At 50.6% G+C, this 18443-nt stretch overlaps 1 protein-coding gene across 1 annotated transcript; it reads left to right on the top strand.

Moving 5' to 3' along the window:
* Window positions 1-5029: 5029 nt before the first annotated feature.
* Window positions 5030-5803, top strand: LOC109780579 (F-box protein At1g10110-like). The gene has a single exon (XM_020339158.1). It carries the CDS (start codon window positions 5030-5032, stop codon window positions 5801-5803), a length of 774 nt encoding a protein of 257 aa, XP_020194747.1.
* Window positions 5804-18443: the final 12640 nt, after the last annotated feature.

Genomic DNA, 18443 nt, shown 5'->3' with positions numbered 1-18443 from the left:
GCTAGCAGCATAGCCACCGCTTCTGCATAGTCAAGCTCAACCATAATGGGCAGGTTCCTACGGTAAAGCGCAAGTTCCAGGCCCTCTCTGCACGCAGCCAGCTGTGCCTCAAGGCCATTATCGCATGTAAGGAGCTGTCTACAAGCAGTATAGATGATGTTGCCTTTGTCATCACGAAGAATCATACCACCCCCTGCCTCTCCGGTTGGAGAGACATGGCTGCCATTTGTATTGAGCTTAGCCCACCCCGGTGGAGGAGGGGTCCAGTGCAACTCCGGCTTGGGCACTTCCTTTGCGTGTATAACCGGGAGGCTATCATGCACCACCATTTTCCCTTTCTTCAAGTCGCCATGAGGGTGTTGATGGATACAAAGCAGTGAGGTGATGTACCCATGGAGGAAACGGCGAGATGCTTCTGTTGGGGGCAGCGCCTTATCATGTGTGATCTCATTCCGCACATACCAAGCTCTCCATATGGTCATAAGGACAACCATACGCGTCGTTTCTGTTAGCGGCTCAAGGAGGGAGAGTAGCCACTCCGGACCATCGTTGCATATAGTATCCACCTTCGGGATTGGCCAATCCAAGGCCATGGCATGCCACAATTCACGAGCCAATGGGCACCTGCAGAACGCATGGAACCCGTCCTCACGTTCCTGGCTTCCTCTGAAGTTCCCACTATGGTAGAACTGCACATAGATGTGCCTTCTTTCTTCCCCAATAAGTAATACTTCACCAGTATGACGATCTTGGGCTCTCTTTTTAGGTTCAAGTGGAGCTGGTTTTAAAGAAAAAAATAACGCTTACAAGAACATCAATGTCATTCTGGAGCTAAGAAGCTCTCACTCATGCACCTTGGACGACAGAGGTCATAGTTTTATAATGAGGCCAACACGACGGAGGTCCAAGGTTGACATAGATAGGTAGAAACTGGTAGAGCTTCAAGACATTGGAGACTACACGATCTTCCTTGGGTTCAATGCCGTTGTGTGCCTTTCGACCAAGGTCACAACATTAGGGCAACTCTAACTGGCCCTTAAAAAATAGAGGAGGATATTGCCGAGTAACCTTAGTGGAGTATATTTACTCCATTAAGTTTTGATCGGTTTTAGTTGATCCCTTAAATTTAGCGAAGTAAGGTTATCTTTTTTGTTTATTCATTTCATCGAACATCTGCCATGCGTGTCCGCGATGATGATGACCACGCCGGAAACGCCGGCAGGTCGATGATGTGAGCCATGTCCCTTCCTCTGTCTTCTTCCTTCTCCACTTTCATCCTCTCGAACATCACCTGCGAAGAAGATGAGCAAACCTGCATGAGACATGGATTTGCGACGAACAACAGCACGAATTGCCCGGCGAAGAATGGTGGGATAGTCTTATTTACCTTGGTGGCTTTTGGCTCCAGAAGTAGCATGTTGGCGAGGACCAGTCCCAGCTCGTTGAGCAAGTTGAAGCTCTCGGCGCTCCGCGAAGGAGCTCCGGTCGCAGCCGAGCACGTGCACAGCGAGGGCTAGGCCGACGCACTACGCTGTGGCACGGAAGTACACCGGGTACATGAGTAATGCTACACGCATGGAGTGGGTTTTACGGATTCAACGGGCTGTGGTTATGTGTCAGTTTGTGATTCATATTAGAAGGGAGGTGGGGCCCACCCCCATGAGAATCAGGGGAGAGACTGGTTCGCACTGAGTAGCCCGTGGCAGGCCCGTAATGTTCGGTGCGTCTAGGATTATCGTCAGGTACAGCTTGCTCTGCACCACGCCGAGCTGCTGTCGGGGCAGCGATGCAGAGAGGACGTGGCTCGACATGAACGTCACCCACATGCATGCGCCGGACACCGTGGTGAACACCCACAGGTGCATCACCGTCATCCCGGTGCGCGCCACCTCCATGGGCAAGGTCACCGGTGAGGTCGGAGGTCGCCTCCGACGACAATGGAGCTTTATGCAAGTCACGTGCAGGTCACAAGGAGGCCTTTGCGTGAAGAAATTTATTTTGGGCCGCCTTGAGATACAGTATATATCAAGGGATGGGACAGGCATCGAAGGATAATTTTTTCTCCACTAACCGTTTTAGGGGATCGGCTAGATGCGACGCAAGGGACAAAAAACGAATTTATCCTCCCTTACGGCGGGATTGAGAATCGGTTAGAGTTGCCCTTAGAACCAAACTCGTCGAACGATACAATGTGATGAGGAGCCCTCTTACAAAGCAGATCAAAAGATACAACAATAACCTAGAACAAGCTAACACCTCGCGGAGACCCAACCACGACTCCTGAGCTCCACGACAACGCCTCCAAAAAGGTGAAGGCGCGAAGCGTCGCTGCTGCCGAGTCCAAGCAAACAGACATAGGTTTTCACCCAGAGCCCTGGCATAACGAGACCCATGATGACCACTCCATGAAGCAAGTGGCACACACAGGCGTCATGACGTTGGTGCCAGGTAGCGCAAAGCTTTCGCTCGGACACTCGCCTACAACCAGGAGGAGTGTCAATCAACACCTTCACGAGAGCCAACCATCCACACCAGATCTAAGCACTGCTAGAGAAGACCGGAGCCTCCCACAACACCACCCCTTGCCGCCCACAAGACCAGAAGTAGAGTCACCACCGCTACCACGACGCCTGCCGGAAAGCCAACCGTGAAGCCCGCCATCCGAGATTGCCGCCCCGACATCCACGGCCCCGGACATCACCGGCCATCCACATCACGACCCCCCACCACGGTAGTAAGAGTGAAAGTGACCTCCTTTCACTCCTAGCCTGGCATCAGCCACCGGATCTAGGTTAGCGCCTCCACATTAGGAGGCACCCACACCTGCTTCCCCTACCGGTTCTGGTAAACCGTGGGGATGGAATCCAGTGACTGCCGACGGCTGCCGCCGAGCAAGCTCGAATAACGCCATGTACATGGCCACCGGAGTCAATCTATCCGACAACACGACGGCATCCGAAGAGCCCAAATCGGACCGACGCCATCAGCAAGCAGCAGACACGAAGATCACAACGCGAAGGAAACCAACGCGGACCAAGACAGCCCTTCGTACCTACGTGCCAAAGGTCGTCCACCACCACGAACCAAATCCACGCCGCACACCGAAGACGCCCACGACACGGATCACACCGCCTCCAAACCACAACAGTCGTGCCACCCCATCGCCAGCCGGAGAGCACGGGAAACGCCGCCAACGACCGCCACCCGGACCAAGCCCATCCTCACAGACCTAGAGCGGAAGCTCCGACCTGCCTCGGGCCTAGATCTGGCCCGCTCGAGCACAAACCCTAGGTCCCAACCATCCTCCATCGTGCGAGCATTTCGCACGCCACCAGCTCGGACCTAGAAGAGGGGAGGACGCCACCACCGCCCGCACCCACCAACAACCATCAGCCACCGCCGCCTGAGCCGCCGAGGTCGCGCCGTTGACCCATGCCACCACCAAGGACCGGACGAGCCTGAGCAGGGCAGTGCCATCATGCGAGCACCACCCTGTTCAGCTCGTCCCCGGCCGGGTCCACGGTCCACACCCAACAAGGCCGGAGCAGCGCCCAAGCCGCAGATCTACCCAGGACCCGCAACCCGCAATCACGTCGTCCCGCCCGAGCTAGACCAGCGCCGCCTGCAACCCACTGCCGTCGCCCCGCAGCCACCACGGCGACAACGCCCGCCCGCGCCCCTGCTCGGCCGAGTGCCTCGCCGCCGCCACGCCCTGCGCCAGTGTCGCACCCCTGCCGAGACGCCGCCGCAGCCGCACTCTAGAGAGGGAGGAGGAGCCCCGCCGCCGCTGACGCCAACCGGGCTTCGCCCTCCGGTGGCAGCGGGGGAAGGGGAGGAAGGGGAAGGCCTGTGGGAGTGGAGGCTAGGGTTCGCCCCACCGCCGCTCGTGAGAGCGACGCAGGCGAAGCGGTGTACATAATACTCCCTTTGTAAAGAAATATAAGATCGTTTTTTTTTTCAATAAAGGATATAAGATCATTTAGATCACTAAAGTTGCATCGATTCCAATGTTTTTCTTCCATGTGATAAGCTGGCGAGGTTGTCAACTGGGTCGATCTTCTGTTGGAGTTGGATTGGATTATATGTGGGGCTTGGACGTAAAGAAACGCATGTATATTCTGACATTTTGGTGGCTCTGGTGGAGGTATGCGGAATAAGCTAAGGAAGGGAGAGCTAGTTGTGTCAGCGGGCGAACTTGCGAGGCGTACACGCAGCGCAGTCATGGAATACATGGAGGTCTATCTTATTCTGAACCAAAGAAAATTGTTGTCGACAAATGGGCACCACCACCTGAGTAGATGGTGAAGCTCAATGCGGACGGGTCCTTAGTTCCAGGTGATGAGCATGCCGGCTGGGGCGTGGTGTCGAGAGACTCGGAGGGGGGCCAGTGTGGCCGCAAGTGAGGGCAGGCAAGACCATATACATGATGCCTTTTGCGGCTGAAGTTCTGGCTCTCTCTAATGCCGTGGCCCTTGCGGCTGACTTGGGTATACTGAGGGTGGTGTTTGAACGGACTCGAAACTGCTAGTTGAGGCCATGGACTTCACGAGAGTCGACTCTGCTTACGCGGCTGTCATTGAGGACACCAAGTTTCAGCTTTAGACGTGGTTTTCTAAACATGTAATAGAGGTTTGTCGTCGTAGTGCAAATGCGGTAGCGCATGAGCTAGCTAATATTGGACACTTGTACCCTATGAACCAGATTATGGAATGATCGAGGGTCTGATGTACCAGTCCAAGTGGCTGCTTGTGCTTCGAGCGATCTGCCTGAGCACCGTTAGGTTATAAAGTTTTGCTTGCTGTCAAAAAAGAAAATTACTAACCTGGCCAACCCTATTCCCGTACGGAATTTAAACGTGGCAGGCTAAAGTTACCTGCACAACTAGACGTGTTCGAAGTACTATAACCTGGCCAACCCTATTCCCGTTCGGAAACTAAACGCAGCGGGCTAAAGTTCCTGGCATATATAAAGATGTACTAGGGCTAGTCTTCGATTCGCCGGCACCGCCAGATAGCACCACCCACGAACGATGGAAGCAGTAACCTTGTCCGCCGTCTCCATCGGGGCGACCAATGACAAGGAGGCGCAACGAAGGTCAATCGCTCCGACAGATGCGCCCGACGCCGCCGATTGGTCTGGCCTGCTGCAGGACCTCCTGCTGGCCATCATGGCGGCGCTGGATGTCCCCAGCCTCGTCCGTTCCGGCGCCGTCTGCACGTCCTGGCGGGACGCCTACAGCACCTTCCGCCTCCCCGCGCTGAAGCAAGCGCCGTGCCTGCTCTACGCCTGCGACGAGTACGGACCCAAGGAGGCCGCCCTGTACTGCCCCTCCACCAACGCCACCTTCCGTGTCCCCTTCCCCGGCCCACCGCTCGAGAAGCGAGGCTTCGTCTTCTCGTGCCACGGCTGGGTGTTCGCTGCCGATGAAGTCGGCGACCCGTACCTCTTCAACCCCATCACCGGCGTCCAGGCCGCGCTCCCGCCGGTCAAGACGCTCTCGGGCCGCGACGAGGACTTCTACGACGATGAAGGCAAGCATGTCATCGACCCCGGGAGTGATGACGAGAACGAAGACCAGAAAACCAGCATCCTCTGGGCACGAGATTCAGAGTATATCCGGGTCGCCATCTCCTCCGCAGCCGAGGTGACTGCATGCACTGTCCTGATCATGCACAATCCAGATTCGATGCTCTCGTTTGCCAAGCCGGGCGATAAGCGGTGGACATTGCTCCCCAACCTTCAAACACGTCAAACCGGTGGTGTCAGTGATGTTCTTTACAACGATAAGGACGGCCTGTTCTAAGTTCTACATAATACTGCCTCCATCAGTGCTGTGGATCTCAATTGGCCTCAGCCGAGGCTGACCATGACCATTCGTCCCACGTCGAGAATGAGGATTTCTAATATGTATCTCGTCGTCGCGCCGTCGGGCCAACTCCTGCAGGTGTGGAGGATGCAGAATACCATAGATACCCCACTCGAGAATCGCACGACATACAAAGACATTGTGCCGTATGTGATCGATGATCGTATTGAATTGGCAAACAAAAATGGCGGCGACAGGCTTAATGAAACTGTCATCGATGACCAACAACACATTGACGGTAAGGAGCGGCGTGATAACGAGGTCAAGACGACAGAGGTCCTAGTCTTCAAGGTTGACATGGATAGGTAGAAACTGGTAGAGCTTCAGGACATTGGAGAGTGCACAATCTTTCTTGGGTACAATGCCGATGTGTGCCTTTCGACCAAGGACACAACATTGGAACCAAACTGCATGTATCTCACGGACGATTTTGACCATCCATCATGTATGCCGATGTTGCGGAAAGATCTTGGTATCTGGAACATCATGAAGAGGATTATGCAGAAGCTTGACGATGCGTGGCCAATCATGCATTCCTGGCTAGATTTACCGGCTCCAATTTGGATCACACCAAGTTTAGCGTCGCCGGTGTGCTTGGCGCCGCCTATTGCGGGGAGGGCAGCGACCACGGCACGACGTGCGAGGAGGGCCCAATGCCGGCGTGAACTCGCGAGTGGGGTCCACCCAGGGGCCGCCGATGGCTTAGGATGGCCGCCGGTCGGACTCTTGGCGATGGCTGCGGACCGGGAGGGGGCGGTGGTTTTCAATTATTATTTTTGGGATTGCATGATGACGATTGGTAGGATAGCGGAACGTACGCTTGTATGTATGGCACACACGTTTCGGCGAGTGAACATGCGAAAGTGTGTACCTTTTGTCAAAGAACTTGCATTGATTATGTTTTTCCTTTGTTTATCTATATACTAGCACATATGTCTGTGCGTTGCAACGGGTAAAATATGTTGTTATTTGATTTTGAGCTATTGAACTAATTTTTTTAATGTGTAATAGAAATATATAGGCTGAAAAATCTAGACATATACTCTTTAGATCTTTATAAGGGAAAAAACTCAAAACAACAATAGAAAAATACACTTTGCTGGTAACTTAAATTTTTCCTGACGGACCACATCATAAGTACCATCTGGCATATGAAAATGCCAAAGGTGGCATGTGGGAAGGAAAACGTTATTTTTAAGTCGGATGATTTCGTCTCGCGCAAACCGCCTCCAGCGTGCACCACGTGTCCCGTGGAGGCCCACCCACCGCCCACCGCTTCCTTATCTTCTGCCAAGAGGCACACAAGCCACCTATTCTTTTATCGAAAAAGGCTTTCGTCCCGCTTTATAAATAAAGCAAACCACCATAGTCGAACGGTATACATAAGTTCACCCACACACACAGTCACATGAACATAGAATACAAATAGGTTCTGCTGAGGGCACAGCTCAACAAGCCCTAAAAAAAAACCAAAGGCGGGTCAACCGCGGTAGCAGGAAGGAGCTAATCCGGCTCGGGCGGTGGAGGAGGGAGCGGCGGCGCCAAGCGAAGAGCCATCGCGCGAAGGTCGGAGATGATGGTGGTGATGGCGTCTCGGTCCTGGTGACGGCTAAGCGGCCGCCAGAGCTACAAATAACCACATAATTTGAACACAGTATCAATAACGCGTCGGAGAGGAACCCGCTGAATGACAAACTTATTACACACAGTTCAGAGCGTCCATGCGAGCACCCCAATGAGCAGCCACCTAATGTGGCGGCTCGACATAGGGGAGGCCTGAATCTCGGCGAGGAGATCATGGAAGTTGGTGTTACACCAAACACCACCGATCGCCTCGCGGAGGCAGCCCTAGAGGAACTGGGCGGACACGCACGAGATAGGCATCCGAATGAGCAGCCACCTATTCTTTTTCCTCTTTCCCTGTACGAGATCCCCTTCGTCTCTATCACCTTCCCCTCTATTTGCTCCTCTCCGCCATGGATATGCTCTCAAGCTGTAGCCCCCCAAGTCCGTACTCTCCGTTCAATGTTTTGCAAAGCCATCGCCGTGAAGTGAAGCAAAGATGGCCATTGCCGCCGCGCGGCGTTGCAACACTCGTTGGCTCAGCCGGTGGTGGGATGCAGCGCTTACCGGCATTGCAGGGGAGACATGCGCTGTGCTCACCCGCGTTGCAGGGGACACCGGTGCTGCCATGCGGCGCCCACTGGCGTTGCTAGCTGCGTGGGAAACGACGCCGCGGGATGGCATCGGTGCTACAGACCGTCGTCCGGCGTGATGTCGCAGGATGGCATCGGTGCTGCAGACCGGCGTCCGGCGTGACGCGCTCGCGGTGCTGCAGAGTGCAGACCAGCGTCTGGCGTGACGGGCTCGCGGTGCCGCAGAAGACGATGGTGCCATCATGGCTGCAACGGAGCGCCGCGCGGGTCGTTGAAGCTCCGCCGGGGCTGCAATGAAGCGCCGCCGGGGCTGCAACGAAGCGCCCCGGAGCTGCAATGAAGCCCCGTCGGTGCTGCAGTGGAGCTTCGCCGCGTCGTCGCGGTTGCAATGGAGCGTCGCGGGGTCGTAGGCTGCAATGAAGCTCCGTCGGCGCTGCATTGGAGCGTCGTTGCTGCTGCAATGGAGCTTCGCCGGCGCCGGCGGTGCCACCTTGCAGCTTTGTCTCGCCATCGGAAGTTACATTGGAGCTTCGCTGGAGGGCAATAGAGCTTCGCCGGCGCCGGCGGTGCCACGTTGCAGCTTTGTCTCGCCGTCGAAGGTTGCATTGAAGCTTCACTGGAGGGTGTCGTTGGGGGTGCGCTCGATGTTTTTGGCATGGATAGCACTTGGAGACTCTCGGTGCTGCGGTGCTGCGTCAGATAGGACGACCACTGACGCTAGAATGGACGGCTGGCTAGGCGGATGATTTCTCTAGAAATCATCCTGCTGATCCGTAGCACCCGCTATGGGGAAATCCTGAAGGCTCTAATCTTTCAAAGACAAACCATCCTTCGGCACTATCAAGATTTGTGCACAAAGACGCCGCCATTCGACTGCAAAGACGCTGCCTAGGTAAATACCTTCACTTTGCAAGGAATTCGTGATATCTTCGATATCCTTCTTGCAAAATTCATTTGCTACAGATAAAAGGATCGCTTGCATATTTTAATATGTAAGGGCATCTCCAACGACAATCGCAAAAAGCCTCCGTGGATATGGATGTGGGAGTGTGTCATCCAACGCTAGCCGCTTTCTGTCTGTCAGCAAATTCAAATTCAAATCTACACTGATCGACACAACGTGCCTGATCAGACCCGCCACGGATCGCATCCCCGATCACAACCAAAAAGAGGCAATGCTTAGTTTTTACATGCCCGAATAAAAAATAACATCAGTCCGGCAGTCCGTGCATTTCCGCCCTGCCAGACTGGCCATCCCAGCAAGATGCTTCCCGATCAAGGAGGTGTCGACGCCGCCACATAGGCAGCCTCCGCCTCCGCCGCGTCCTTATCTTCCGCCGCCGTCAACTCATGTTTCTGTCGCTTCAACATCTGGTAGCGGATGGATTGCACGATAATTCTAGCGTCCGCATCCAAAGATTCGATATTCAAGGTTGACATATTGGCGTCCTCCGCATTGGCGGCTATCTTCACCCTCTTTTCCTCGAGCGCGGCCTTCTTCTCATCGACGCCGCCTTCCTCTCCAAGATCATGGCCTTCCTCTCCTCGATCATGGTCCTCCTTTCTTCGAGCTTGATCTTCTTCTCCGTCGCATCCATCAACTGCTTGAACCTCTCCGCCTTCCGCTCCTCCTTGATGTCTGAGCGCCTCGCGCATGCCTCGTCCTTCTTCGGCAAGATCTCCTCGAACCTCTTCGTCAGATTGGCCGCCACACCTTCTCGCTTCGTCCTCTCCTCCCTCTTCTTGCTCTGCAGATTTCTTCTAACCTTCTTCGGCGGTTCTTGGGCTAGGTCGGTAGGGTCATCAGTTTTTTCCTCGTTGGCTTGGGCGCCGGTTTTGGCAATGAAAAGGTTCCACTTCGGCTGCCCATTCAACTTCAACCAACAATGCATGACGGTGAAGGAATTCTTCTCCAAACTTCTTGTACACCACACAAGCACGAGTAGGCTACAAAAGTGAAACAATGCATATCCGTCTAGTGAGCAACAAAACAATACATGTCCAGCTAGTGATCAACAAAACTAAAGCATATCCGGCTAGTGATTAACTTACTTGCTCGGTGATTTGTGCAGCGCTAGACCACCGTGCGATGAGATGCTTTAAGTGCCCGCAATACTTGGAGACGGCCTCTTGGATGGTGTACCATCGATGGTTGAGGGATTTCCACTCAAGGTTGTGGTTCCACGCGTCAGAGTAGGACGCGAAATGCTTGTGCTCATGGAACCATATGTGAATGTTACCCCAGAAGGTGGTGCCCTTTTGCTCCGTGCCATGGACAAGATCGAGGCTAGTCACTAGTAGAAAAAGGGCCATTTGTCCCGGTTCATAAGGCCTATCTGTTCCGGTTGGGGAACCGGGACTAAAGGGTCGTTACTAATGCCTAGGCCTTTAGTCCCGGTTCTTATACTAACCGGGACAGATGGGCCTCCACGTGGCCGGTGCTGCGAGCCCAGGTAGGAGGCCCTTTAGTCCCGGTTGGTGGCACCAACCGGAACCAATAGGCATCCACGCGTCAGCTGTTCAGGGGCTAGGGTTTTTGTTTTTTTTCTGAAAAGGGGGGTGGATTTGGGGGTTTTGTATGGTTAATTAAGGTGTTTCATATATTGTGTTAGGTAGCTAATTAATTAATAGAGAGAAGTGTCCTCTCTTATCTCCGTGCTTGGTCAACGCTACGTACTATACATAGAGAGGCCCTCGACACGCTAGCTAGTAAGAAAATGAAGGAAACCATTAAGTACAGAAGTTCGTCATGCATACCGAGAGAAGTGATCGACCTCTCCTTCTCCGAGAGATTGGCCGAACAACAAGTTTTCGTATTATCTATCCGACGCTACTGGCTACATACATATACAATATGTAAGATCTCTTATAATCCCCTAGCATTTGAACTCAACTTTCACATGGTATTCTCCGGCTTTATTGATGACGTGGTCAAGAAACAATCCCGCCAATTCCTCTTGAATTCCTTTCATGCGATCTTGTGGTGGGAGTTCATTCCGCATCTGCCACGTCTAATTTGAAGAAGGGGGTTAATACATATATATGAATGAAACTCAACAGAAATGATGGTGTAATAAAATGAAATTGTGAATATTATTGCTTACGCACTTCATATTGTCTTTTAGAGTAGCCCCGCTTATTTTTCAAAGTCGCGTTGTAGATGAACTCGCACACGTAGTATCCATAGTAATCATTCCCTTGTTCCTGCCACAAGCACTTTACGAGAAATAGAGGTCAATCAAACTGATAATGAAGCATTATAAATGGCATTGATGAAAGTAGCTAGAATCAACGGGAGATGTGCGCAACTAGCTAGCTAGTAGTACTTACTTTCGGGTATGTATATCGCAGCTCCTTCGGCAGTCCCGGAGCTTCTGCGGTGAACTGTTTCCAAACCCTGCAAGACAAAGAAAATAATTATTACTTGAGATATCAGGAAATGAACAAAAAGTTGCCGATATGGTGCGATAATGATCGATTGAACTTACTTGTTAAGAATTTTAGTCATGTCCGCATATGTTTCGGGATCTTTTTGTCTCGAGTCTAAGACGGTTACTAGTCCCCGCTCAAGCTTAATCTCCAGGAGAATATAGTGAAAGCTGAGCATGCATGCATAACTCATCAATTACATTACTATAACCTCGCACGAGTAATAAGGAAAACCGAATATGCACATGACAGTAACACTCACTTGAAGTTGTAAGGAAAGAGTATTAAATCTTTGTTTTGATTTATTAACAATGATTTGAGCAAGTTGGCCTCGGCCTCTTCGGCGTTCTTTGTAACCTGAAATTCATCTATGAGATTTGTGTTAATGAACCCAATATCATACATTTCTGCTTTTCTGCACTCGACGATCTTCAATCTGCATAATATAGTGAGGATAATTATAAATACATGTAATGAAAGAGCTGAGCTATATATAGAGACTTAATGACAGAAGTAGTACTTACAGACAGTAGCAAGTGACCGTTAATTTATCGAGGGCCTTTTGATTGAAGAACTGGAAGAACTCCTCAAATGGATCATGCAACAGATCAGTTCCAACGAGGTCGTGCTCCTCTTTAATTCTCAGATACAAAGTATTCGTCCCCCCAGACTCTCTGCAGGTTTTCATGTACCAATTATGGAATCTTCGCATCATCGTTGTTAGAGATTTTTCATCTTTGACGAGAGGCTTCCCGTACTCGTATCTGTGTTCGTCCACCACCAAGAAATCATAATGTACATCGTCGGGTAGGTAATCTCCAAGATTGCTATAACCGGGCACCATCCCCGGAGCATTAGCGACGATGTTGCTAGACACATTGAGCGGGGGGGGGGGGGGGCGATTGGTTCGCTTATTCGCCGAGTTGGACAATTTTTTCCCAACTGCTCGTCGTTCTTTTAACCTTTGATCACTGACAGTACTTCCCGACCGCTCCGCTTTGATATATGTCTTTAAAGTAATGCGCTCATAGTTGGTTTTTGGCGGAGACTTTGGTGGTTTCCTCAGGGCATCGATAGTGCGCTTTGCTTTCACCGGATCTATCTTCTCCTCCGGAGGTGGATGACTCTTTGCTTTCACCCCTTCAAAGAAGTCCTTCACTTCTTTTTCCACGATCTTCTTGTTTTCTTCTGCGGTCATCTCGTACGGTAACTTCTCTAGAGGCTTGAGAGATTGACCGTATCTGTATTGCCTCCCACCTCTGGCTGTACTGCTAGACGCCGGAGCAGACGGAGCGGCTGCGGCTATCTTCTTTCGTGCCTGCTTACGAGGCGGAGGAGAAGGACTACGACGCGTCGGAGCAGCCGGGGCGGCGGCGGGTCTCTTCCGCCCTTGCTGGCAAGGCGGAGAAGGAGGAGGCTGGTGGCTGCTCGGGCGCGCCGGCATAGGCGGAGAAGGAGGCGGAGTGCCGCCACGCGCCGGAGAAGGAGGCTGGGTGCCCTGATCGTCACTCGCCGGAGGAGGAGGCGGTGGAGGAGGCGGAGTGCCCTGACTCGCCGGAGGAGGAGGAGGAGGCGGAGGCATCCAGTTCGGAAGGTTGATGAGCTCCTTCCGCCATAGGCATGGAGTCTTCAGACAAGAACCCAGCCGAGTCTCCCCTTCACCCGTAGGGTGGTCAAGCTGGAGGTCCTCAAATCCTTCTGTGATTTCATCCACCATCACCCTAGCATATCCTTCTGGAATCGGCCGGCAGTGAAAAGTTGCGCCAGGTTCAGGAGGTGCAACAGAACCAACAGCCGCCTTGACTTTCAATTCCATCCACTGCGTCATAAGGTGGCAATGCTGAGACTCCGTGATAGCATCTACGGGGTAGCTAGCAGAAGCCGTGAAGACATGCTCCTGAAGCAGTTCCGTGGAAGCCACGCTGCTTCTCTGCTGAGATGGCGGGGTAGCTTCGGGTGTAGGTTCGGCAGGTCGCGTGCTGTGAACTGCCTCTCGTTCCTCTAGCGCTTGTACCCTTGCGTGCAGCGCCTGTAGTTGGGTCAACTCCTTTTTCTTCTTCCTCTCCCGGCGTTTGTACCCGCCTGCGTCGGGAAATCCATCCTTCCACGAAAGGGAGCCTGGCGTGCCTCGTGTCCATCCGGGGTGCTCAGGATTCCCGAGGGCCTCTGTGAGCTCGTCATTCTCTCTGTCCGGAACGAACGTCCCTTGCTGCTCCTTTTCGATATACTCCTCAAGCTTCACGATGGGTGTGCTCAGCTGCTCGTCGGTCCAAACGCACTTCCCTGTTACAGGGTCCAATTTTCCCCCAACCCCGAAGAACCAAGTCCTGCAACGGTCTGGCCAGCATCGCGTCTCTGGTTCGATCCCTTTATCAATGAGGTCATTCTCAGCCTTGTCCCACAACGGCCGGGCTTTCAGGTATCCACCTGACCCCGTGCGATGGTGATGCTTCTTCTTTGCAGCATTTTTCTTGTTTGTCGCTGACATCTTTGCTGCTCTCTCAGATTTCTTTTTGGTGACAAATTCGAGCCACTGATCTTTGATCTTCTCAAATCGGCCGAAGAATTTAGGAGTCTTGTCTTGGTCGACAAACGATGATTTCAGCTCATTCTTCCACCTATTGAATAGCTCAGCCATCTTCTTAAGAGCATAAGCCTTGATCATTGGCTTTTTAACTGGATTCTCCGGATCCTCCTCTGGCGGGAAGGTGAAATTTTCCTGCAGCGCGGTCCAAAGATCAGCTTTCTGCCTATCGCTGACATAAGACACCTGAGAGTCTTTGTCCTTAGGCTTCAACCATTGCTCGATGTTGATCGTGATCATGTCCCTCACTAGAACCCCGCATTGAGCATTAAATTTTTGCTTGGTCCAGAGGGGTTCAATCGGTTGGCCAACGCGATCAATTTCGATGATCGTGTACCTTTCATCCGTGCGCAACTTTCTCTTCGGGCCTCGTCTCGTTACCGAAGTGCTGCTCGATCCGGAGGGCTAGAAAAGAAAAAAAAGAGTTAATATGTGTACATACCAAAAACAATTAATGCACATCAATTAGCTATATAGTCAGCACATGCTTAATTAATTAATATATATACCTGGCCGGACTCCGTTCGGTCACCGGAGCCGTCATCACGATGTCCTTCCCCCTCCATTCGGTCACCGGAGCCGTCATCACGGTGTCCTTCCTCCTCCATTGTTTGATCATCGTCGTAGCCTGCTTCTCCATCCAGCTGTCTTTCCAGACCATCGGTGCATGTGTCGTTGAGAAACGACAAGACGGCATCACTTCTGTGTGCGATTATCTCCCCCAACACCGCTTCTTTTGCTTCGTCTCGGGGGTGCGGATCCATAGTTTCTGCAAATATTTACAACATGGCAATTATTATTCAAACATGACAGATGGGTATATTAGTGGCAAACGTAGAACTAGCTAGCAGCACAATAAGGAATCATATTAGTGGCCTGGCCTCGACGCTTCTCTAGGGTTTGGGGTGGCCTCGGCAACGCTTCAAGGGTTTGGGGTGGCCTCGGCAACGCTTCAAGGGTTTGGCGTGGCCTTGACAACAATGCTCTTTTAACTTCGTAAATTTCGATGGCCTCGAGAGAGTTTGTCGAGTAGGAGCGCGGCGGGAGGGGTAGGAGATCGACATCGTTTTTTTCTAGAGTTTGGGTGTCCTCGAGAGTTTTAGTCGAGCGAGAGGGCCGGCGGTGCTCCCGTGGTATAAGTTATCACGGTCGAGAGGGGGTTATATCGGCAACGACCTACCCGATAAAAAATAAGAAAAGGAGGAAGAAGAAAAAAAAGAAAAAAAAAGAGGAGAAGAAGAAAGGAATAGAGGAGAAGAAGAAAAAATAGAAAAGAAAGGAATAGAGGAGAAGAAGAAAAAATAGAAAATATTCTATTTTTTCTTCTTCTCCTCTATTCCTTTCTTCCTCTCCTCTTTTTTTTCCTTTTTTTCCTCTTCTTATTTATTTCTCCTCTTCTTCATCTTTTTTCCTTCTTCCTAAACTAAACATAAACTAAAATAATCCTAAAACTAAACGAAACTTCTCCTCCTCCCTTTATATTTCTTCGTCTTATTTTTTCATCCTAAAACTTTATGAACAAAATTACAACAGAAAAAAACAATAAAAATTCTATGAACAAAAAAAATACTATGAACAAAATTACCTGACCAAAAAATCCTATGAAAAAAATTACAATAAAAAATCCTATGAACAAAATTACAATAAAAAAATCTATGAACAAAAAAAAATTCTATGAACAAAATAAAATTCTTTGCATATGAACATACAAACATTTGCATATCCTACAATATCATCATCATATTCTACAATAATATCACCAAAAATCCTAACTTTTGCATATGAACAGGGGGCCTGCTTCGTCGTCGGCGTCGGGGCGGGCGGCGGCGTTGGGGCGGGCGCGCGGCGGCGTTGGGGCGGGCGCGCGGCGGCGTTGGGGCGCGGGGAGGAAGGGGGAGAGGAGGGGGAACGGCGCGGTGAGGCTCACACTGCAGGCGAGTGGCGGCGAGGTCGGGGCAGGGGCGACGGTGACGAGGTCGAGGCAGGGTGCGTCGAGGCCGGGGCAGGGGCGACGGCGACGACGGAGACGGCGGAGAGGTCGGGGCAGGGGCGACGGCGACGAGGTCGGGGCAGGGGCGACGGCGACGAGGTCGGGGCAGGGCGGCGAGGCCGGGGCAGGGGCGACGGCGACGACGGAGACGGCGGCGAGGTCAGGGCAGGGGGCGGCAGGCCGGGGCAGGGGCGGCAGCCTGGCAGCGTCGATGTCGTCGGCGTCGTCGGGGCGGCAACTGCGAGATGAGAAGTGAAATTTTCACAAGTCCTGCTTATATACCAAAAGCATTGGTCCCGGTTCGTGGCACCAACCGGGACCAATGCACCCCTTTAGTCCCGGTGGGTGCCACCAACCGTGACCAAATGTCAGTTTTCGGCAGGCCAAAGGGCGGGAAGCGGCGGCCTTTGGTCCCGGTTGGTAGCACCAACCGGGACTAAAGGTGTGCATTGGTACCGGTTCGTGGCACCAACCGGTACCAATGCCCCCCCCTTTAGTCCCGGTTGGTGCCACCAACCGGGACCAAAGGTCCTGTGCTGCTGCGCCCGCGTCGAAAGTTTAGTCCCACCTCGCTAGTTGAGAGGGGCGCGCAGTGGTTTATAAGCCCCACTACCGCACCCCTCTCGAGCTCCTCTCCATTGCAGGCTTACGGGCCTAAATGTCACTTCTATGCCTGATGGGCCTACTGGGCCTTCTGCGGGCCTGAATCCTGGCCCATCGATGGGTTTCTAGTCGTATTCAGGCCGTGGCAGCCCAGTAGGTGGCATATTTTTTTATTTTTTGACTGTTTTTTGTTTTCTTTTTTGCTTTCTTTATTTTGTTTTGTTTCTACTTATAACAAAAAACTTATTTATTTTATTTTATTTTATTTTTTTCTAATTACTTATTTATTTTATTTTATGATAATTCTGTTTGCTATTAAATTTTCTAATAAAAAAAGTTCTTTATGAAAATTCTTTTTGCTTTTCATGATTTTGAATAGAAAATACTTCGATAATTTTAGTTGCATCAATTTTATATAATTTTAGTTTCAATAATACTAGAGGTTGCTTATAATGTTTTGACCAGAAAATACTTTGTTAATTTTAGTTTCATAAATGTTATTAAAGTTTATTTTATTTTGTTTCAACTTATATATTTTATTAAACTTTATATTAATTTGTTTCTAATTACTTATTTATTTTATTTGTTATTTTTAATGCACCATTTTTCATGCATTTACTGATTATTTTGAGCTATAAGACACTAAAATTGAAAAGCATTTCAAATGAACTCTGAAAAGGTTGAAAGTTGGCATGGTATCATCATTTCACCCACATAACATGTGCAAGAAAGTAGAGAGGCTTACGGCAAAAACTGGATGCACTTCGTGTACAAAACGGACAATCTCTTTCGAAGTATCAGGGTTTCATACGGAAACTCGTCTGTTACAAAGGTTTTTCATTTTTTCGAACTTATTTGAACTCCATAGTTTTTCTGTGTTCAAAATGCACCATTCAAAGCCGCGTCATCAATTTTCAACCCTTTCTGACTTCATTTGTTATTTTTCATGCATTTACTGATTTTTTTCAGCTATAAGACCCTCAAATTGAAAAGCACTACAAATGAACTCTGAAAAGGTTGAAAGTTGGCATGGTATCATCATTTCACCCACATAGCATGTGCAAGAAAGTAGAGAGGCTTACGGCAAAAACTGGATGCACTTCGTGTACAAAACGGACAATCTCTTTCGAAGTATCAGGGTTTCATATGGAAACTCGTCTGTTACAAAGGGATTTCATTTTTTTGAACTTATTTGAACTCCATAGTTTTTCTGTGTTCAAAATGCACCATTCAAAGCCACATCATCAATTTTCAACCCTTTCTGACTTTATTTGTTATTTTTCATGCATTTACTGGTTTTTTTTCAGCTGGATAGAGATAAGTGACCAAATTAATAGTAGTTCATCATCACATTAAAACCAAAGTACATACATAGTTCGAATTGAACAACATATAGCTCTCCAGAGCATCTAGTTAAACCATACATTGAAACTATGTAAAACCTTTCAATGCAACAACAAATGCAATCATAATCACAACTAAGGTAACAATTGATCCAACGGCATAATGATACCAAGCCTCGGTATGAATGGCATACTTTCTAATCTTTCTAATATTCAACCGCATTGCATCGCGATCGACGGCGGTGAAGACGGGGACGGGATGTGACGGACTGCTAAACCTAGAAAAATCTCGGGGAAAATGGAGCTTGGAGGTCGAGTTTCGAGAGAAGAAATATTAACAAGTGTGGCTCGGACATTTCATCGAACACCTCATGTGCATAGGAGGTGAGCTAGAGTACCCAAATGCCCTTCCCTCGCCAGCCAGCAAAAAACAGAGCACGGTGGAGTGCTCTGCTCGCTGGCGATGGGCTAT

The sequence above is a fragment of the Aegilops tauschii genome, chromosome 2 (genome assembly GCF_002575655.3).
Source record: "Aegilops tauschii subsp. strangulata cultivar AL8/78 chromosome 2, Aet v6.0, whole genome shotgun sequence".
In the NCBI taxonomy this organism is placed as follows: domain Eukaryota; kingdom Viridiplantae; phylum Streptophyta; class Magnoliopsida; order Poales; family Poaceae; genus Aegilops; species Aegilops tauschii.
Note: the sequence above shows the minus strand (reverse complement) of the source record. Positions and strands in the feature narration are given on the sequence as shown.